At 32.2% G+C, this 24,211-nt stretch overlaps 1 protein-coding gene across 1 annotated transcript; it reads right to left on the bottom strand.

Moving 5' to 3' along the window:
• Positions 1-674: 674 nt before the first annotated feature.
• LOC107641464 (peroxidase 47) lies at positions 675-24,211 on the bottom strand. Its single transcript, XM_016344955.3, has 5 exons — positions 23,775-24,211; positions 23,596-23,650; positions 1,617-1,805; positions 1,374-1,536; positions 675-1,110 (listed from the first exon to the last, which is right to left on the bottom strand). The coding sequence occupies exons 1-5, from the start codon at positions 24,209-24,211 to the stop codon at positions 731-733; spliced, it is 1,224 nt and encodes a 407-aa protein (XP_016200441.1). The 3' UTR covers positions 675-730.

The raw sequence follows: 24,211 nt of genomic DNA, 5'->3' as shown, positions 1-24,211 counted from the left end.
AACTAGTAGCTATTCGCCATGGTTTGTGGTTGGCGTGGCAGTTTGGGTATAGAAAGGTGGAATGTGAAAATGATTGCATGGTGGCTCTCGAGATTATTCATGACAATGCCGAAGATTTCCCAGAATTCGCAGACATTGTGGAAGAAATTCATCAGTTCATGCTTCTTGAGTGGGATGTCATTATCTACCATGTCATGAGAGAAGCAAATTCCTGTGCTGATTTTCTGGCAAAAATAGGTTCTTGTTCGAGTTCTGCGTTTTCTCTTTTGAATAGGCCTCCGCCGGAACTCACTCACCTTCTTCTTGCCGACTCCAAGGGTGTTCTTTATTCTAGAGCTTAGTTGTATGAGATTATAAAAATTGTTGAGCTTTTTTTTCATTATTCCTTAAATTATGCATGGTTGATGTACTCTTTTTCCTCTATTGGATTTTTTCCCAAGCTCCAGGGATTTTGTCCATAGGGGTTTTTTAAGGAGGCATAACCTACATAAGCTGAGTATCCATATAGTCGATACCAATCTTGGTGGAACAATGTACTATTCAGATGTATGTAACATATTCAATTTCAGTGAAATTACAAAATTTCTGGAGAAATTATTGAATTCTATATTAACTGTTAATAATTGTCAATTATGTTCATCATTGCTAATGTAATATTTATCAAACCATAGATATATAAATACATAGATCATATATTTGTTTTAAAAAAGGCATAGCTAGATCCTCCAATTCAATTTATTTTGTGGCAGTTATCTCTAACTTGACCCTTGGAACCTTCTTTGATATCAAGCAAGCTCATTTTGACCATAGCTTGTTGGAAATCCAAGAAGAACAAGGCTTGGTTCTGTGCATAAGAGTTGACAAAATTCCTAGTTCTTGGACTAGTGAACAATGTTTGATCGGATGTGAGAACACCATCGCCGGAGACCAAAGCGTCGAAGTACAAGTTGTCGAAATCATCCCTTGTTTCATCGAAGGGCTGCTCAGCATTGTCACCGGCACTGCATGTTCTGGACAGTGTGTTTGCAAATTCTGAGTTCAAATTTGGATCCACTTTTGTTAGCCTGTTCTTGAAAGAAGAACACCTAGCTACTCCTATTGTGTGAGCCCCTGAAGATTCAAAACCGCAAAACATTATTAAAAATGCTTCCTTGTTGCATAATCTCTATCAACTATTCTAATTGAAAATTATACGCATTTATAGTTTGATATATAGATATTCTGTAACAGAAGGAATGACATAGTGAAAGCTAGTAATTATGAATTTAGAAGCCTTTGTCAAAAAGTTTCACTGAATTATGATATTCATTATTCATCAAGAAGCATGTATAGATAGAAATAGAAGCATAGGAACATATATGTATATTAATTACCAGAGAGAGCCACCATCTCTTGTGCTGAAAAGCCATGTTGGCCAAACATCTTGATGAGATCAGAAGCATTGAAGTTGGGAGATGGCAGATTAATGGTATCCTCAATTTTGGACCTTGTTCCATCTTTTCTTTCCTTTGGTATGTCATAAACTGGCCCCCCTGCCTGCTCATCGTGCCATTCATAATACATATTAGTATAAAATTAATGGTAAGTAGAAAAATATATAAGTAGGTTGATCTTACAAAGAAAATTGCATCTCTAGCAGCTAAAGCAAGAATATCAGCACATGAAACTACTTCAGGGCATTGTCTTTCAAGCGCTTCTTTGATGTCATCTATGATTTCATAGCCTCTCAAACTCAAATTTGCTGGTGAACCCTTTTCTGCTTTGTTACCCTTTGTGGAATCAATCAAAATCGATCCATCACATCCCTAGTAGCAGATCACACAACGATACATATATGTTAGAATATTTATAATCTGCAATATATGTTCAATTTTATGGCAGAGAAATGGATACAACATGCATGACATATTTTTAGTGAGTTACTTATTTACTATACCAATTTAATAAGAATGACACTTTTTTTATGCATTGTTGCAATTCGTATATTACCTTTTTTCCTTTGTCATTGGTTTTTCTTAGCTATGTACACAGTATAAGATCATTGCAAAATTATAATAACATAGCTTGCCCTTTCAATTTCCTGCAATTAATGATATTGTGGTTAAGTTTAGGAATATTTGTGATTTTAAGACAACAAAGAAATAGAAGAATATGGCTATGACAAATAATAACCATTAAATAAAGTGGATCACATCAATTGAATATAAATATATATGCTAACAACGGTGAAATGAATGAGGTGAAACGGTGAAAATAAAATGATATGAATAGTTTACATGGTGAAATTATTTGGAAAAAAATTAAAGCAAGACAAATATAATGTTGAGACTTGAGAGTGTTCAACAACATATAAAAAGAGACTTATTTATATTTTGTCATGTAATTTTAATTATTGTTTGTTTCACAATCTTTTATTATGCCTTGGTTGTTAGTTTTTTAGTCTATTTTGGTGTGATATGTATTTTGTTTAATTTTTGCTTATCCTTGATGGCGTTGTCCAAAGGGATAATTCACAAATTAAATTTTTTCTCTCCAATTTTGGGTCAAGTATGTAACATTGGTAGAAAAAATTAAATTATAAATTCTTAATTCTAAATTTTAAATTCTAAATCATCTACCTATTTATATTTTATAAAAGTTGATGCCAAAGTCATTCTATATTCAAGTAATGACACATAAATTGCTTATAATTTTGCTATGTAAGAATATTATAGTAGATATCATTTTTTTATGAAATCAAGCATATATATCTTCTTTTCAATTTTAATGTTACTTCTTGTCATGGTTTTCACAATAATTAACAAGATGTTCTATACTACTAAAATCTCTTTTATTAATGTCCTCTTAACTATTTATTTTTTTAAAACATATAATTTATATGCATATAGATACTCAATGTAATATATATTTGAAGTAATCACAATGATGACAAATATTACAAAATATTGAAGTCTCTCCAGGGAGTGGTGATAAAAAAGATGAGTTATAAAATCAGCCATGTGAAGCATTACATGTTATAAGATACTTAAAATAAGAGAATGAAAAAATATTATATAAAATTACTAACAAAAATACTTAAAAAGTAATCCACATTAAAAAAAATTATATTAGAAGTAGTAATGCTAACTTCAGTAAAAAAAACTTAAAAAAAAAAAGCATCAACCAATTTATCTAGTTAAAACTAATTATCTACTAAGTAAAATTCATAAAGTTAAAACTAATTATCTAGGTTCAATTTAATAAATAATTAATAACTCCAGTAAAAAAAACTTAAAAAAAAAAGCATCACACAATTAATTTATTTTTATTTGTTATAAGTACTATTCATTGTGATTGATTTAAAAACTATCAAAGAAGTAGAGAATTATTGTATATAGACCCGTAAAAAATTATATATTAGTATTGTGTATATATGCTTAAAATTTAGGAGTGTATTAATGTATCTAGTAATATATACGTTGGCAACCAGTGTGATTTTTAAAAGTTTACTTTTACATATATTCTCAAAAAACTAAAGATCATATTATTTATTTTCTATTTTTATCTTTTAAGAATACAAAACCCAAAATGCAAAATTTATTAGTTCAAAGTGTAAAAAAAATTTTAAGAAACTCAAAATTTTCATGTATTTTATGCCTAATCTCAAAATGAGTAAATGGTATAACGGAAAAAAAAAAAAACGAAAACTAAAATAACTAATAAAGAGAAAACACGACATACATATGATATAATTTAATTTGTTGTATAAAAATAATTTTCAAAATAAAAAATACATGAAAAAAAATTAATAATCTATGTGTAAGTTTTATTAAAGAGATATTCTCCACATCCAAGTAATTTTAGCATCCAACTAGCTCCAAGTTCATCCAAGCAATTTTAGGTCACGCGTTTCTTTACGCTTCTTCTCTTCTTCTTCTTCTTCTCTTCTCCTCTGCGCTTTTTCTTCTCACGCTCGTTAACGCACGGAGTGTCGTGTTCTTCTTCGCCTTCTTCTTCGCATTCCTTCTCCTCCTCATTCTCCTCCTTCCTTTTCGTGTTTCTTCTTCTTCATGTGTTTTCTCCTTCTCGTCATTCTTTTGTTGTTGTTGCTGCTGTATTTTTTTGTCTTTTCCTCCTTCTCTCCCCGGTGAAGAAGCAATAAAAGGTGAGAAGGAAGAGTTTTGAATTGTACATAACAGAAATGAGCAGTAAAATGTGAGAAGGAAGAGTTTTGAATTGTGCAGAACAGAAATGAACCGAACATGTTATTATGGTTAAACAATTGTATAGTACTAAAGGAATGGAACATTATCCATTATATAAATTCAAATTCGAACTTTCTGCATAATGAACCGAACACGTACTCATGGTGAAACAATTGTATAGTACTGAATGAACGAAACATAATCCATTATATAAAATCAAATTCAAACAGCTTTCTGCATAATGAACTGAACACGTACTCATGGTGAAACAATTGTATAGTACTGAGTGAACAAACCATAATCCAGTATAAAAAATCAAATTCAAACAGCTTCCTGCATAATGAACCGAACACATACTCATGGTGAAATAGTTGTATAGTATTGAGTGAACGAAACATAATCCATTATATAAAATCAAATTCAAACGTGTAAACCCCGTAAAATTAGTAAATAATTAGCCAATAAATCGAATTTTAACTAGAAAAATTAAAAATGTGAATCTAATATCAAAATAGGATAGAGCTCTTCAAAACAAAAATTTTGACACCAATTTCGAAGAATTTGGCCAAAAATTAGGCCAAACAAGCCGAACCAGACGAACCGGGCCCAAAATGGGCCCAAGGCCCAACTCAGCCCATTCCCTTTTAATGAGCCAGCTTCTCTTTTCTCCTTCTTCTTCATTAACGTTGCACAGCAAAGGAAAAAGGGGGAAGAAGCTTTCAACCCTAACTTTCACTTCAATCCAACATATCTTCTTCATCCGAGCTCTGATCGCCGCACCGTTTGCAGCTACGCGTCCAACGCATCGAGCTCTACACTTCTATCAGATCAATTTTATAGGTAAGTCACACCACTCATCCCAGCCTCTCAGTCTCTTGAAATTTCGAAAATTTAGGGTTTTGGTTATTGAAATTCGATGTCTTGATGTTTAGGCTCAAATTGACTCGAGAAATTTGCGGGCCTTGGCTCAATCAAGATATATATAAGGTGAGGACTCTCAAAATTCTACAAATTCTAGTTTATATGAGTTGGGTATTAAATTTAGATATGTATATGTGTGGTAATATGAAATTAGGTGCATATATATATATATATATATATATATATATATATATATATATATATATATATATATATATATTGGAGCTTGATTTGTGGACACTTGAGACTTGGTGGGGGTTGGATGACGTTGCCTTGGTGATTTTTGGAAGCTTGTGAGGCTGTGTGTATAGCTTGCGTGGCTGTCTTAGACCAAACGTGGTGATCGGCCAAGGTATAGTTTAGGTTTCGCGTGTATAATATATAATGTCCTGTGAAAACTTAGGCTAGAGAACTATAGGATAAGTTAGAATGCAGGTGTATATTTGATATTTAGTATCTTGTTGATGAACATGTTTGGTTTGATGCTTGTTGGTTGATTGGTGATAATAGATGGATTGTTGTTGCATGGTTTGAGGTTATAAGTAAGTGAATTTGAAAGTTGTTACTTATAGTTTTGGAATGAGGAATTTTGGGAAATGTATGAGTTTTATGGATTGGTATGAAGCATAAATGTGTTAGTAGTTGGTGTAAATGAAAAAGGATATGTTATGTTGCAAATATGCAGGTTTGGTGGTTAATGGCATGGGGATTGTTTTGGTTGAAAGTGTGAATGTGGTAAAAATAGGGGTTTAGTATAATTTGGTAAAAAATTGATTTTTGATGAACTTTGGTAGTCCATAACCTACTCTTCAAATTTTGGATGAAAATGAGGTTTGTTTTAAATTAAAGAATGTTTTATAAGCTTAAGAATGATACAAGGTTTGCGAAAAACCGAATTCTGTAGAGAAAGTTGTGGACGCCGAAAAGTCGATGCAAAAAACTGAAATTTTTAAAGTTGCAACAGAATCAGGTTTTTCTGGTGTGTGTCCACGCACATTGCTGTGCGCACGCATGCACCAGGATATGCTTTCTGTTGGTGGCGCTCGCATAGGTGAGGCGCACGCACACCAAGTAATTCCTGGTTGGTGTGCGCACGCACGTACTCGTGCGCACGCACAAGTTCTATTTTTCACAAGTTGTGCGCACACACTCTATTTTTCAGTACATTTGTTTTTATGATCCAAACATGGTTTCGAACCTCTAAACCTCTGTTTTTGCCCTGTAAACCCTAGATTTTACTAGTAAGCTTAGTGATAAGTTGGAGTTAGGAAATTAAGGTAACTTGGAGGTGAAGTAAAGTTAAAAAGGCGATGATTTAGGTATGAGAAGATAGGTGGCATAATTATATATGTATATATATATCTTTTAAACTATGAAACTGGCTAATGAAAGGAATAAATGTTACATTTGAGCACTCTTTCTCAAAAGAGCGACCCCAGGAGACGGTGGAAGGTGAGGATCCCCTTCTTTGTTCCTCCTGGTATTGTAAAATCGCCCCTAATGAGATGGTGGGAGGGTAGGATCCCCTCCTTTGTTCCTCCTAGGCATATGAGAATGTACCTCCTGGGTAGATGCAAGGGTTGTGGTTTCGCCCCACTTGTTCCAGGTTGGTTAGTATATAGAGGCTCCCTGGGTAGATGCAAGGGTTGTGGTTTCGCCCCCACTTGCTCCGGGTTATGATGAGTTATGTATAAAGTACAAAGACATGATGAGTAAGTAATGAATGATTATGAAATGTTAATGAATGATTATGGAATGATTATCTGAGATACGAGTCTCCCTGGATAAAGTATCGTGGCTTGCCACCACATGCTCCAGGTTGAGACTCGATACTTTGTTGACCCTACGTCGTAAGGGTGACTGGGCATGTATAAATTCTCGGGAATAATAGCCCCCATTGAGCAAAGTTTTATATATGAAAGTATGAATTATGAATGATATGAGAAAAAACTATGCATAGACTCATATGGATGCGCGACAGGGGGACAGTCTAAGGTTTTCGGACTTGTCGGGTTGGATGGATAACCGACAGATGAGCCTCATCAACCATAGGACAAGCATACATCATGTGCATTCTGTTTGTTTTGTTTGCTTTGCATTACTTGGGATTGCCTACCTGAATATATATATTATGCTAATTGTTATGTTTGCTACTTACACTACCTATTCTCTACATGTGCCTGAAATTGTTTGGTTGTTTGTCTCTGGTAAATCATTGGTGATGGAGGAACGGAGGAAGGGTGGACTGGTTTAGTGACAAAGTTAGGTTTAAGTATGTAAGTTTAGATTTCCTTAGAACACTTACCTTTTTATGGCTTCTGTTTAAAATTTAAGTTTTATAACTGAGTGTCGGCGTTCTAGGATTGCCTCTGACATTCCCAGAACCTTATATATTATATACGTGGCACCTTTACCATGCTGAGAACCTCCGGTTCTCACCCCATACTGTAGTATTATTTTCAGATGCAGGTCGAGAGGCTCCTCGCTAGGCGTCTGGATCCCTGAAGTGGAGCGATTCCTGGGTTCTTGTGTTTACCAGTTTATGTATATATGTACTTAGCTTTCTCTCCAAGAAACTTGATTATTTTGTTCCTCATAGAGGTTAAAGGAGAGTTAGGACCTTATGTCTGTATTTTGGGATACTTATGTATGTATGTAAATATTCTCCGACCAGCCTTGGCTTCACAGGCTGAGTTAGGAACTAGTTATGCTATATTCTTGGCTCTCTACTCACTCTTTCGCTTATTCATATCCATGATCTTTAGGTTTCTTCACACGCAAGTTATTCCGTTTCCGGAGCATTGCGCTTTTTATTTCGCGATTTTGTTTTACCCATTTTTCAAGGCTCCTAGTTTTTTATATTCTTTCACTATTATATGTATCTATTTTATTTTAGGAGTCATAGCGCCTCGCCACCTCTATTTTACATCCTAGGTGTAAAACCCTTTGTGGTAGGGTGTTACAAAACGGCTTTCTTTCTGTATAATGAACCGAACACGTACTCATGGTAACACAATCGTATAGTACTGAATGAACGAAATATAATCCATTATATAAAATTAAATTCGAAACACCTCTGTCTACAATTTAGAGATTATCAATTCAATTTAGATTCAGAACACTTGCGTCCATTCAATTCAATTCAATTTAGCAATTGCATTCCATTCAATTCGATTGAAAAAATAATCCATTAACAAAATATTGGTGTTGTTGGTGATGATGTTCCCTTTCGAAGTCCTGGAGAGGAAGATGCATCTTGGGTTGACATATAGTGCGACTTGTCCAAGGTCTTTTGTTCTTCTTGGCATCGATTATTTTGGCACAAATCTTCTTGGTTCTTAAAAAGAAACAGTTTGAGAAGGTGCAATTGTCCGAGATGAATTTCTAATTTACAGGTCCGCGAAAAATCCAACGATTTACAAATCAAATACTAGAATAAACTCTATTAATTGGACAAATTCTTCATTAAAAAAAAAAGATATAAATGCTAAACGAAAGACAATTATTAAAAAAATGAAAAAAATGGCCAAAGAAAAGAAAAAGGGGGAGTTTAACAGCAAAGAGAAATGAATTATGAGTTCAATACATCCTATTTAGCAGAAAGACGGATATTCCTTGCTCATTATCAGACAATCACTTATTCACAAACCGCCTGTGGGGCTAATAGTTTTCATTTCCCATCTCATGGGAAACCCTTTTCGCTCCGCTTAGCCCTACCCCCCAGGAGTATTTTAGTGATAGATTCTATAGGAACTGGACGGAATCATCTCCGAAGATCTCGGTCAGAGTAGGCATATGCCAAACGTGAATATCCCCGAAGCAACGGGAAGAACAAAAAAGATTCTATTTTTGCTTAAGATTTAATAAATGAAATAATCGGACTAGAACCAACAGAATTCTATAAAATCTGGATAGATAATATGGTAGAAAGAAATCAACCAACCCAATGTGAATTTTTCTATTTTGATGCCGTAATCGAATGAGAATTTAGAATAGATAAAAAGAATTGTATTCTAATTATTTCTTTTTTTTTTCTTTGTTTTTTTTTATAAAAATTATTAGAAATTAAATTATTTATTCACTTGAATATATATTTATATTCATATATTCAAATGAATAAGAAAAATTCGTATATATAAAAAGAGCTTAACAAAAGATATAAACATTTCACAATAACGAAAGAGGAGAATAAGAAGAAGAAGAAGAAGAGAATGAGGAGGAGTAGGAGAAGCAGAAGACGAATCTGCGTGCGCAAGGAGGAGGAGGAGGTATACGTGAATTTGAAAGAAGAAGAAGATGACGTATGCGTGTATTTAAAAGAAGAAGAAGAAGCACATGGGAGAAGAAGAAGAAGAAGAAGCGCGGGAGAGGAGAAGAAGATAAAGCGCATATAATGACGCTCTTTTAATGAGAGTGATTTTTGTTAGTGTTAGGCCTACTTGAATAAAACTTGAATGAAAAATACTTGGATGTGTAATATAGTCCTTTATTTTATAACATCAAAAAAGAATTAATTCATGTGATTTACGAAATCATTAATACAAGTATATATCAAACAATAAAGGATGAAAAAGAGTTTATATGTTTTTATTCAATTATTAAAAAAAGTCTTCAAATATTGTTTCATGTTTTTAAATGTTTTTTAGATGTGTCTTCGTTAGTTTAATCTTTTAATAGTATTTTTGTCAATACTTAAATCTGTTATGATGGTGCTTTTTGGATCGGAGGTTTATTTTATTTAAAATATTTGAATATTTTAAAATATCATAAATTGCCTATAAATTAAATTTTTACATTATATAATACCTTAATTTTTTAAGATCTATATAACATTAGATAGTTTTAGTTTGAAAATGTTTATACTTGTTGGATATGAATAATTTTGTAGTGCACTTTTTATTTTGCATTTATATAAATAAAAAAATTAAATCTAAAAAAAATTCAAAACAGGAAGATATTAAGAAATAATTATGAATAAAATATTATATTATAATAAAATTTAATTGAGATAATTAATAAATAGTCATTGTTTAAATATGTTCATTTATTTACGAATAATATTATCTACCTATAATTTGACAGAATATTAAGACTTGTTTTTATATTTTTGTGCATTATGATTTTTGTTGCAGACAATTAATTTTAGAAAAAGAATTATAAGATATTATATTATACACATGTATATTTCAGTGTTCCGATATTATTGTTTTGTAATATTTTTTACTTTTATTTTTTTATTTTATACTTTATTCTTGTCCATTGCTTTAATAAATTTTTTCTTTTTTCTTTGATAATATCTCTTACTATCATTTTTCAAAGCACTATTTGTCATTAAATAATCAATTACAAAAGAATTATAAATGGATAATTTATTTTTTTGTTTGATTTTGTTTTATTACATCGATGGAGATATAATTATTTCAAATTTTGTTTCATAAAATTATCAATGCAAGCACAATAAAAAACTTAATATGTCCAAGTTTCAGTAAAGAACAATGACAAGCACTTAAACATAAGCATCATATACTTGGAATTTCGGTCATTTTCGACTTTTTCCAAAATCAACCACTCTAGGAATAAGTTTTTTTTATTGTACACAGTATCTCCTAACTCGACAGTCTAAGAACTAATTCGTTGCGAATCGAAACTCATTTAAGAATTTGTCACTGGCCAATGGATTGTTGCATGCTGCATGCAGAAGGCAGAATTCGAATCCCTAACACTTGTTTAAGCAGATGAGTGAGCTGATCACTCGACCAACCCAAATTGGTTCATTCTAAAATTAAGTTAATAGGGTTCGGTCGGACGCATTTTATGGGCCTTCACACTGGGCTTAAATGAATGGGGCCAACGTTACTTAATAATGGAAACACTGTCTGTCTAAACAAATTAATGGAACATCGAAAAATAACTTTATCATATAGTACATTTAACTTTGTTTTTTTGGTGTCTTTAGGTCATTCAAGTATTTAATTTTGACAACACTAACTTACATTCGCAGTTAATTTTTTCAATACTAAATATCGTGACAATGCAAAATTACTACAAAATACATTATTTAAATCATTTTTATATTAATTTTCTAACATATTTGAATGATTAAATTAATGTATATACTCGTGTGATGCAAAAAAAAAATGTCTATTTAATTTATGTTTTTATTAATTTATTTAATTTGTATAAAAATAATTAGGAGTCAAACTCTTTTTTTTAATTATTCTCTTAATTTCTAAATAAAAAATTTTATATTTTAATATTTTAAATTTTTTTTAAATAACATATATATTTAAAGAAAAATGATAATTTCATTCTATTTTTTATGTCACTCTACATTTGATTTTTTTTACATTGTATATTACGTGAATTTATAGAAAAAATGATTGATATTATCAAAATTAGAATTACAATATACATTTTTGTTCTTATGACTATTTAAAACGGATAATTTGGACTTAAACATGACGTTTAAACTCTTTTTGATAACAAAAAGTTTAGTCCAAAACAGTTTAAATTTGTTTTATTTAGGATTTATTAATTGTTTCTAGAATTAACGAACATTAAATAAAGTAAATTTTGACTGCTTGGACTAATATTTTATTGGTTCTCTAACTTTACCGATATTTTATTTACTTGGATTAGTTAGTTTTGTTGAAATAAGTATATAGGTATAAATTTAAATGAAAGAATTTTAAATTGATCGCATGGAAAAATAGAAAATTTATGAGTATTAGAAATAATCAATAATAATGAGTTATAATTAATTCTTTGATTATTTTTATAATTAATGTGTTTTATTATTATTTTGTCAATGAATTATAGTTCAAATGACATAGTCTATTCGTACTCATCTAAGAGGTTACGAATTCGAATCTCCCTATTTTTAGTGAAAAAAAAAAGTGTTTTATTTTGAAGGAAAAATAAGTGATGAAGAGCATTCCACTCTATTCCAATTACATTAAGTAAAAATAGATAAATAAATTCGCCCTTCTAGTTAAAAGAATGATTTTCTAATATCCACCAAACATTTTTGAAGTTTTGCACATGATTGAGTTCACACTAATTAAAATTATACTTCCGTTCCCTTCACAATTTTCTTTTCTACATATACATCGATTTTTCTTTTCATATAGATATTGATATTTATCAAATTTATTCTGCAATCTTAAAAATAGAGTGTACACAGTAGCTAAGTTAAATGCTTCCTGTTTTGATTGCCGACATTTTTAACCTGAAATATTCTGTTGTTAGCATCTTAAATTCCATAGAGAACAATTTAATGAATATATCTATATGATATATCCTCCTTTATTTTTACCATAATAAATACCTACAAATCAAATGTTATTGTCATTGATAATAGGTAAAAATAGCGCCAACACAACGTGAATGGAACTCCCTTCTTTATTTTTTTTATTCCCTTTATTTTTTTTTTTCACTTTAATTGAATAACTGTAAAGAGTTTTCAAGAACGATCATAATTTAATGCAATTAATAATCTTTTTCAATAAAAAGTTTGCCTCTTCCATAAATGCAGCAAGCTAGCCATCTGCCCCACCTCTCTCTTGCAGTGATAGGTAAAGTAGATGCTGAATCAGCAATTATTTACAAGTGAGTTAGCAGTTAGTTATAAGTCTGTTATAAGATGTTAGTTATGAATCTAAGTGAACAGTTAGTTACTGTGTTATTTAAGTAAAGCAATGCAATTCAAGCACTTATTAAACGAATACAATTTGAAGCTCACGCTCTCAACTTATCTCAAATCCCTTTTCTTCTCATTTTCTCCAACTGAGGCTTAGTACCTTTTCACTAAAAACAATACAAGACGCGATAAATCATTTCATTTCAAGGAATCTCTTTAAATCTGCACAAAAATAATTGACCATTTCATTTACTTATTACAATTATACCATCAACTCACAACCCACTTAAATTCTAGTTCTTGATTTTGTTCATCATATCATTTTATTCCTCTGGATCAGTGATCCAACCCGGTCTAAAATCAAGTAAGTAATCTCTTTATTATTACTTAATAGTTCGTTCTAAATTAAAGTCCTGTGGTTTTGGTGCCCACATGTTTTTTCTCTTAGCCATTGGTTTTTTCTTAGCTACCATGTACACACTACAAAATCATTGCAAAATTATAGCATCTTTGAATATTTGCAACGAAAATTAGATATAATTGTGTTTAGTTTGACAATTTATTGTGTTTAGTTTGACCATCATAGTGATGATGGTGGAATGAATGAGATAAGATTATGAAAATGAAATAATATGAGTGATGAGTATAGTAAAATTTATTGGAAAAAAATTAAAACAAGATAAATATAATATTAAAAGTATTTAACATCAATATATAAAGAGACTTATTTATGTTTTGTCATGTAATTTTGATTATTATTTGTTTCAGGATATTTTGTTATGTCTTAGTAGTTAGTTTTTTAGTTTATTTTAGTGTGATGTGTATTTTATTTAATTTATGCTTATTTTTTATAGCATTGCTAAAAGAGATAATTCACAAATTAAATTCTCTCTTTTTAATTTTAGGTCAAATATGTAACAATAATAAAAAAATTAAATTATAAATTGTTAATTCTAAATCTTAAATCTTAAATCATCTATTTATATTTTATAAAAGTTGATGCCAAAATTATTCTATATTCAAGTGATGACACATTAATTACTTATAATTTTGCCACGTATAAAAAGTATTATGGTAGATGTTATTTTATTATGAAACTAAGCATATATAACTTTTTTTCAATCTTAATGTTACTTTTTGTAACAGTTTTTCCAATAATTAGCAAGCCCATACTATTAAAATCTCTTCTTAACAATATTAATATCCTCTGAACTATTCATATTTTTTAAAATATGTAATTTATATGCATATAAATATTCTATGTGTAATATCCTACTACACAAAGCTTTACACCTAGAATATAAAATAGAGGTGGTCAGGCGCTACGACTTCTAAAAGAAGGAAAAATTTTATACATAATATAGTGAAAAGATTTATAATTAGGAGCTTTTGGGGAAAAGTTAAAATCGAAAACAGTAAAACAAAAAGCGCAACATTCACGCTACGTAAGCGATAAATGGAAAAGATAAAAGAAGCTAATATAGATATAACCGAAAGGGAGTTCCAAGGTACAAATATCAAAGCTCAAGACTTGCCTCGCGAAAATAAACCATCTTGAGCACATAAGTATATAACATATATATAAGAGAACCCAAGAATAAACCCAAAATACAGAGTTACAGAACCTATTTCTCCAAAATAACCTCTAAGAGGAAGTTAATATATCGCATACAAACGCAGTGGAGATAAAAGTATCTACATATATACATATATCCAAAATAAAGCCCCAAAGATAAGGATCTCCGCTATCAGAAGCTTCCAGTATACCTTAGCGAGGTGCCTCACGTCCTGCATCTGAAAACCACAAAATATGTATGGGATGAGAACCAGAGGTTCTCAGCATGGTAACGGTGCCCACATAACTAACATATAAAGTCCCAGAAAAGTCAAAGGCAATCCTAGAACTTCCGGCAATAGATTCAAACTTAAAACTAACATTTTAAACCATAAACAGAGTGAGGTATCTAAGAATTCCTGGTTCTATCTAACTTCCTAACTTAACCCCTAAGCTCTTCATCTCTTTCTCCAATCCTCCAAAACACCGATGCACAGACAGACAAAGCAGACAAAGCAGACAAGGCAAGCACAAGTAGATATTCAAAAATAGCAAATATAGCAAATAAGCATAGATATTCAAGTAAGCAAATCTAAGTAGTGCAAACCAAACAAGTTATATAAATACATATGATGCATGCCTTTTCTACTGGCCGTGAGTTCACGTGTCGGTTATTTTGGTAGAGCCCGACACATCCGGTAGCTAACCCGAATATCGTCCTCTTGAAAATCGGTGGGCGGTACACAGTGACGGATACAGAAAATTTTGATAGTGGGGGCAATATATATATATATATAATAATTTTTATAATAAAAATATTATGTGTACATAAAAATTAGTTATCAAATTATTTATTAATCATTATGTATTCATATATAAATATATGTATTGTTTAATTTATTTTTAATGTGTATTTTTTATTTCAATATATATATATACAAGTAGTTATTTTCGATGTAAATATAATATGATTAGTTTTTATAATATCTAATTTTATAAATTAAAATAATAATTTATAAATAGGATAAAGTATATTTTTTGTCCTTAAAATTTGACAAAAGTTTCAAAAATATCCTTAAGTTTTATTTTGTTTCAATTTTATCCCAAAAGTTTTCGATTTGCATCAAATATACCCCTGTCGGCTAATTTTTCAAAAAATTTAAGATCGATTCAACAACAAGCAAATCAAGCATAATTTTCATGCATTATTGTTATATTGGTCTTAAATTTTTTGAAAATTTAGCTTCCGAGGGTATATTTGATGTAAATAGAAAATTTTTGGGACAAAATTGAAACAAAATAAAACTTAGGGGTATTTTTAAAACTTTTGCCAAACTTTCGAGACAAAAAATATACTTTACCCTTATAAATATCTATCTTTTTATATAGGATAATGCTACATATTCATATTTTTTTGTTAACCAAGTCCAATTAAATTTGTCTAAGACAACAAAAATCAGTTATGACTAATATTATTTTAAGTTTTATTGTTTAACTTGTTTAGACTTAGTTCATAAAAAGACTTGAATGTGTAGTATTTCTTTTACATATATATAAGTAAATACTTATTTAAAAATTTACTTCTTATACAATTAGAAGTCAATTCTTATTGAGATTCATAGTTGAAAAAGTTCTTTCAATTAATGTAGTTACAGAAAAAAATTAAAACTAATATAAAAAAAGATAAATAACACTCTTTTGAGATGATTTCTAAGAAAAAAACACAAATTTTATTTAAATTGAGAATTGATCATTCTAATGACATCTAATATGAAATTTTTAAATTGACTATGAAGTACCAAAAGTTGAGTAAAAAATTATTATGGGGTCAAATTTAATAATTTAGTGGGGGCAAATAAATATTATTATCATATACTACTCAAAAAAATTTCAAATCGTAGTGGACAAATAAATAAAAGTTTAATAATTTATTGTTGAGTATAATTCTTTTATTTCTATTTTTTTTAAATATCTCATTATAATAAAAATAATTTAAAAATTCTAATAGATTTTAAACTCAAAATATCATAAAATTTAATTTAATTATTTTTAGAAAAAAATTTAAATAAAATAATAAATCATAAATAATTTATTATTTAATTTTTTCAAAAACTTGGGATGTTATATCTTACCCACCTTATAAAAATTTTCGCTCTCGAAAATTGATATAAGATAAAAAGATTCATACTAACTTCAGAACTCCAACTGCTTAAACTTCAACAAGTCCAAAATTAAATCAAAGAATACATAAGCCAAGAAAAGAATTTAAACAACACAAGATAGTTATCCAAGCTTGAGGAATTGCAAGTTACTCTAAAACAAGCTTGAGTTACCTAAAAGGATATCAAACTTAGGAAGAGAAGAACAAAATTTATGGACGGGGTTTATAGAAATTTAAGAAAATGTTTAAGAATACAATCAGATATGGAACAAATCAAATCAAAGCTTCTTCCCAATATAAAGTTAAGACAAGAACATCAAGAAGATACCAAGGATACAATCCGGTAGGGATATTCATGAGACGTAAGACATGAAGCGAACAACCAAATTGCATTTCAAGGAAAGCAGACATATGCCTTTAAGATCATCGAGAATGCATATGAACAGGGAACATGATTGGAGAATAAGCAAACTACTTTTCAAGAAAGAAATCTCGAATATGAACTTCAAGGTAAACTATAAAGGAACAAATCACATGAGACTAGCAGAGTCCAAAACACGTAGCCGAGTAACCTCGAGACGCAACCTCTAGCATTCCCCAAACCCCGTAATTAGCGTTACTAATTACTTCTATTTCGTCTATGATAATCCATTAGTGTTCCAATACATAAATCATCAGTATTAAGTTGGCCAGACCTAATACCATGAGAGATGCAACGGTCGACTAAGAGCATTAATAAATAGACAGTCATGTATCTAAAACTCAAACTCTTGTCATTAAGACAAGTCCTACTGCATGACAGACACTCAGAGTATGCAGTAAAGCATAGTCAGTCCATTCCTAAGGCTCTAACAGGAATGAACGGCTCTGATACCATAATGTAACACCCTAATTTTTAGCACGTCATGATCGTACCAAAAGTGAGGCGTTACTGACCTGTTTTCCGTATTTACTATTTAATATTGAGTCTTTAGTTCAATTTCGCGTTTCAATTTTTAAGAAAATGCCAAAAAGTTTTGTTTCTATTAATTAAAATCATACATCAAAGATCTCCAAGTAATACTAGTCACATAGTTAGTAAGAATAATAAATATCATACAAAAGAATTCAAATGAAACTCAGAGAAAACTCCTATCCCTCTGTATAAAATAGAATCTTAACTAACAAAGGCGAGGAAATTCTAGGAAAGCGACTCAACACATAAACTTAACTCAAATAAGACTAATAATCGGCCGCAGCTTCAAACTGAGTCTTCGAACCTGTGTCACTAAAAGGGTGAAGATTTTGGGGTGAGAACAAACCACGCGTTCTCAGTAGGGAATGGGAATGCCGTAAGAGTAATGAAATAAAATGCAAATAATTAACTTTACTCAATAAAACTATATTTTTATCAAACATTTTGAAAATATTTTTTACTATTACTTTATATAATTAATTACCTTCTTTAAATTTCCGAATTTAAGACAAATCTCAATCACAACCTCAGTTCTCAGTCACCTCAATACACAAACTAATAGCATAGGAAACAGATCAACACACAAACAAATAGCAATAAGACAAACAGCACAAGCACAAAGAGACAAGATAAGCAAACACAATCAAATGCAAATGTGCAAACAATGATGATGCATGTCTAGTACTATCGCATGTAATGAGTTCATTTGTCGGTTTCGACCCGCACCCGACGCAATCCGACTCGCAAGTCAGATAAGGCATTCCAGCGGCATAACCTCTGCAAGTTTCTACTTCTTGCAGGCGTTGATTCTCCAGCTGAAGTATGCCGAACATGACCTCTGTAAGTACTTGCAGGCGCTGATTCTCCAGCTGAAGCATGTGCCACTTTCTCCTGGAAGCCATTCCATACACACGGGCATCCCTGCACAATCATTCACACATAAAGCCCACGACTTAATATTCTCACATCGGCACCCTAACTAGTTACTTTTCGTCACCCTCTCGTGACCTTTTATTCATTTCATAATCACACATGCCGTATTCTCTTTCCTCTTTCCTTCTTTCTCTTAACAAACCGAACTCAAATCATAACTTGAAACAAACTCTATTCTCAAAAAAACTGAATGCAAAACCTTATACTTTCTTAATAAATCAAACTAAAAATAAGACTTTCTATAACAAATCGAAATCAAATAGTTTTCAATAATTAAAACGTTTTCTTTAAAGCTAAGTCAGTTTCTATTTTAATAAAATTCAGAGATTTTTAAAATAAAAATCACTTTTAGTATATTTTTACAAAAATTGGACAGCATCTCCCCTTAAAATTGGACTTCATCACCCTTTTCGGGTCCCAACCGAACCATTCTCAATTTTTTTTCCAATCATTTTCAATAACTCAATTCAATACCAACAAATCAAACCAAAACCAATCTCACCAGTTAATCACCCACAACAACGAAACCAGTCATAATCACAGCCACAATTCAACCAATTTCATCACATTCAATTATATTCACAATCACTAAGAATCTCAATTTCATCAATTTTCATCAATTAATTAAACGAGACATTTATAAATTATTTGCAGTTACTCACTAAACTTCAATGGCATTCGTAAATTAAAACAGTTAATTTTGAAATAAATCTTCTACCTTCGTATGAAATCAAAATCATCGAAAGCTCCGAAGAAGCTTTCTGACCGAGCTGCTGAAGAAGAAAACGTCCAGAATCGTCTGTACCTCCTAGAACTCCAGTTGGTCGAACTCAAAGGGTAGAGGAGCTACGTCACCATTGACTTTCACCGATCAAAAGTGACACCAACACGTAAAGAAGGAGGATACGGACATTTTTATCGGATTATATTTTTTATTGGAGTTACGAATCTCAAGAAATCGAAGCGAGAAGGTCAAAAGTTTTTCACGGCAAGCTTCGGTCTCTCTCTTATTTCCTTTGCTTATGGTTCGGTAAGAAGAAACAATGAAGCAAAAATTGATGATGGTACTTAATGAATAACATAATGTGTCACGTTTATAAATATATATGTATGCTTATTAAGCCACTTTGGTGGCTTTCCTTCATTTCTTCCTTCCCACATGGCATTCCGCCAAGGGATATAATAATAATAATAATAATAATAATAATAATAATAATAATAATAATAGTATAATTTTTTTATTTTTTTTTAAATATCTCATTATAATAAAAATAATTTAAAAATTCTAATAGATTTTGAATTTAAAATATCATAAAATTTAATTAAATTATTTTAAAAAAAATATTTTTTTAAATAAAATAATAATCATAAATAATTTATTATTTAATTTTTTCAAAAATTTGAGATGTTATAACCTAAACCATCAAAATCATCAAAAATACTTAAAACTCAAACCAATTTCATGAAGAAAGAGGGCACAGAGAACTAGGTGCAAATTATAGAAATACTTACCACTTTATTTGAATAGAATTGAAGATAACTTCGAGACGAACATGTGGCCACCAACGGCTCGTCAATCGGAGCTACAGATCAAAAGTTATGGAAGATTGAATATTTGAGTGGCAGGGGTTTTATGTTTGCTTCCCTTCCCTTTCTTCTCTGCAGACAGAAGCATGAATAGGGATGGCAACGGGTCCCTATGGGGCGAGGACATGCCCCCCGCCCCCCGTCCCCAATATCTGTCCCCGCGACGGGTAGCGGGGACTCCATATCCGCCGGGGACATGGGTCTCCGTGGATTTTTGTAAAAAATAATAAAAATTAAAAAAAATGAAAGAAAAAGTTAGAAAATATTTAAAAAAAACAAAGATAATTCTCAATTGTCATTACAAACATAATTTCTATTGTCTTTAAAGACTTAAATAGTAATAACCAACAAACAAAAACATTCAAACATATTCATAAAACAATCAAATATTCCATAAACAACTAAACATATCTATAAACAACCAAACAAAGTTCATCACATTGTAAAAACATAATTCTAAATCCTCCTTTCATTCTTAGTGATGGTAAATTTCGATTTACTTGAATCCTACATAAAAAAGAAAACAATTTAGAGTTAAAATCGTATAATAACTCAACAAATGCTTCAAAATCAAAATTCCATAATCAGAATTAGCATAATCATAAACACAAATGCTTTAAAATCAAAATAAAGCAAAGAAAATAAAATCAAAATGAATTAGAAAAATTTCATAATCAGAATTAGCATAATCATAACAAGAATCATCATAATCATAAACACAAATGCTTCAACATCAAAATAAACAAAAAAAATTTCATAAATCAGAATCAGACAAATGCTTCAAAATCAAAATAAACAATGAAAATCAGAGTTCTGTGACTTACACGAGGAGAAAAGGCAACGGCCGGCGAAGAGGCGATGACCGGCGAAGGCGCGACGACCAGTGAAGAGGGGACGAACTGCAAATGCGCGATGACCGACGAACTTGCGACAATGGGAAGACGCGACGACGACAAAGATGACGGACTCCCTGTTGGCTGTTGCAGTGTGCGTGACGGTGAAGCGTGACTTGACTGCGTGAGAGACTGAGAGGTGGTGGTGAGGGACTGAGGTGTGGGAAGTAGCGGTGAAGGACTGATGGGTTAGGAGGTGGCGGTTGGCGGTGGTGATGGTGAGACCGTGACGTTGAGCCGCCGTTCACGTGTCTGAGAGGACAGGGGCAGGGGGAGGTTTGAGGTTGAGGGACTTCAGATTTGAGTTTGTGAATTGTGAGTTGTTAGTGCGGCTAGGGTTTTCAGCTTCCCTCATAAGATATATATATATATATATATATATATATATATATATATATATATATATATATATATATATATATATTAAGGGTATTATAGTCTTTTTACACATTCGGGGATTAAACGGGTCTCCACGGGGCGGGTACCTCTATCCCCGCCCCCGCCCTGTTTAATAAACGGGGCCCCGTCCCCGTCCCCGCAGGTAGAAAATCCTCCCCATATCCGCCCCCGGCGAGTAAATCCCCGCGGATACCCGCCCCGCCGGGGGTTTTTGCCATCCCTAAGCATGAATGAAGAAGAAAGCTTGATTTCAAGCTTACATACATGGGGCTAGGTTGGTGGGCTTGGGTCCACTTGGGTCCGGTTTAATCGGTTCGGTCCGTTTGGCTCAATTTTGGGCTAGATTCTTTAAAATTAGTGTCAGAATTCTTATTTTAATTAGCTCTACCTCATTAAACTATAAATCCCATTTTCTAATTTTTTTATTAATAATTAATTTATTAGCTAATTATTTATTAATTTTGCGCGTTTTACATCCTACCCACCTAATTTAGAATTTTGTTCCCAAAATTCAACTACTTACGACCAAGCGTGGTTAGTTCTCTCTCATCCCTGTTCAAATATCCTCCGGCATGCTTCTCCTCTTCGGCTTGATTCTCATGTTGCCTTTACTAATGAGACCTCCTATCTTCGGAGTTTCTTAATGTTGACATTGTCAATCCTAATTGGAGTCATTCGAAATTCTAGATCTTCTTGAACTGAACTGGTTAAGGTTCTCGGACATAAGTTGCTTGGAGAAATACATTTCCAGAGCTGCAAGGTAAGGAATCCGTTGCGCAGATTCAAAAGTACGGTAATAAAAACACTTGAGATACTACTAGTTCAGTTTGTTTTAATACATCAAACAGCCCAACATACTTCGGGTTAGACTTTTTTATGTTGATTGCTCATCTGTTATCAGTTGTCAAAGTAGTTTTCAAGAATACACAGCTTCTCTTTGACTCTCTAGGTTCCCTCTCTGGTTGGCGGAATTTCTCTGACGGCTTTGCACAATTAGAACTCTTAACTCAAATTTCATTTAGTCCCTTTTTGTTGTTTTGGCTATCAATCCAATATCTAAAACACTTAACTTCTTCGGGTCCACATTAATACAGAAGCAATTAGCACCCTGCCTCAAACTCCTGATATTTGGTATATAAGTCCTCTCTTTAACCCTCTACACTTTTTCCCTATCCTTCTCGCTCTTTTCTTGACTCCCTTGGTCAACAGACTTCAACATTTTTGATAGTTCCTTATCCTCTTACTGTACTTCCCAAACTCTCTCGATCTTACAATTTCTTGAAACTCGTAATCGATCCCATCTAATGCCTCCAACTAATACCTCAACTCTCCACTTTAGAATGCCACTTACTTAATGTTTACTTCTCCTTATTTGTCCTTCATACAGCACTTGGAGACTTTCTGCTGAGAGTGTCCATCACCACACAACGACGTTTCCTCTACGTGCCCCCAGAGTCCTTCGACAATACTTTACAGTGTTTTCGAGTGATTTGCTAAGTTCAAGTATCACGAATGCTAGCTTTAAGGTTGATCTTCTTCTTGAGGTTCGAAGGCTCTCTTTTGCATTCAGGTGTCTGTATACACGGTATATCCTAGCGTGTCGACTTAATCCCAGGAAATGCAGTCGGTAAGAACTAAGGTTCCAAACTCCGCTTGATGTCGCATGCTTATACTCCTCATCTCCCGCGTCCCGAATTCTTGCTTGAAGGAGCTAGCGTCATGATTATTATATCAAGGAGTTGTACGAGGTATTAACTAAGTTTGAGTTGATTTCAAAAAGGATCTTAAACTTAAAAGTGTTCAAACAACACATGGGTATTTACTAAAAAGCAGAAGGATGTATAGCATGGTGACTAAACATAGTAAGGTTACGAAGGAGAGTACTGCATTTTCAAAAAATTTTCAAAATTCATGGATCATTTATTCATATCGTAACAAGGTCAAGCTCACCGCTGAAAGGACAGATTCATGTGCGTTAGGAATTGAGTTCAGAGAATGATCAGACTATCGTTTAGGAATAAATCCGAGATAGCACCCTGGTACAACTTCTGAAAGAAAGGATGGGTTGAGTCATGAAGATTTATTGACATAAATACTATGGTAAAAATTGATTTGAATATTTAAAATAATCCCGTGATACGTGGTATGTTGGTATCCCGTTCAAACCATCCAGCGGCAAGGAAAAAAAAAAGAAGAATTTTAAATTTAGCCGTTATAAGTTAAGAAATTAGTATATGTGCATTCAAGTCATCGGTAAAGCCTGACACCTTTAACTCAAAGTCCTCATCTCTGTCATAAACTAAAATTAATTGTGGCATCCCAAAATCATCATAAGCAAGTAAATTTATATTAGCAATTTCGTGATTACCTCCGCCTGGTGACTACGCCCGATCGGCGTCCTGAGTTCTCCGATGGGGACAGTCCTTAGAGATATGACCTGGCATCCCGCATTTGTAACACAGTCTTAAACCCTTTCGGCACGGCCTATTCGGGTGGAAACTTCCGCACCTTTGGCACCTCATATCCTCTGAGTAATTAGTTACTTACTTCCCTTTATCATTCCTCCAGTGACTACCACTTTTCTTAAACTCTTGGCCCCTCGGTGCAAAGTTTCTGTCCCAATCTCTCCTAACAAACGTCTGATGGTCATCCTTATCCAAAGCCGCCTTTCTCACACAATCCTCAGCAACACGGCTCTTGTTTACCAATTCAGAGAAAGTTCGAATCTCCATAGGCCCAACTGAGCTTAGAATATCATTCCAGAGTCCTCCTTCATATTTGATACATTTCCACTCCTCAAAGTCTTCCAGAGCACCCTGACAAATTCGAAAAAACCGGTACAGTTCCTCAAATTTATTTGTGTACTCCACAACAGACAATTGACCCTGTTTTAACTGCAGCAGCTCAAGCTCCTTAGCGTTTCTCACTGAATTAGGAAAGTATTTTCTGTGGAACTCAGTCCGAAACACACTCCAAGATATCAT

The sequence above is a fragment of the Arachis ipaensis genome, chromosome B5, assembly GCF_059453495.1.
Source record: "Arachis ipaensis isolate K30076 ecotype BB chromosome B5, ASM5945349v1, whole genome shotgun sequence".
Classification (NCBI taxonomy): Eukaryota; Viridiplantae; Streptophyta; class Magnoliopsida; order Fabales; family Fabaceae; genus Arachis; species Arachis ipaensis.
This window is presented reverse-complemented; position numbering and strand designations above follow the sequence as displayed.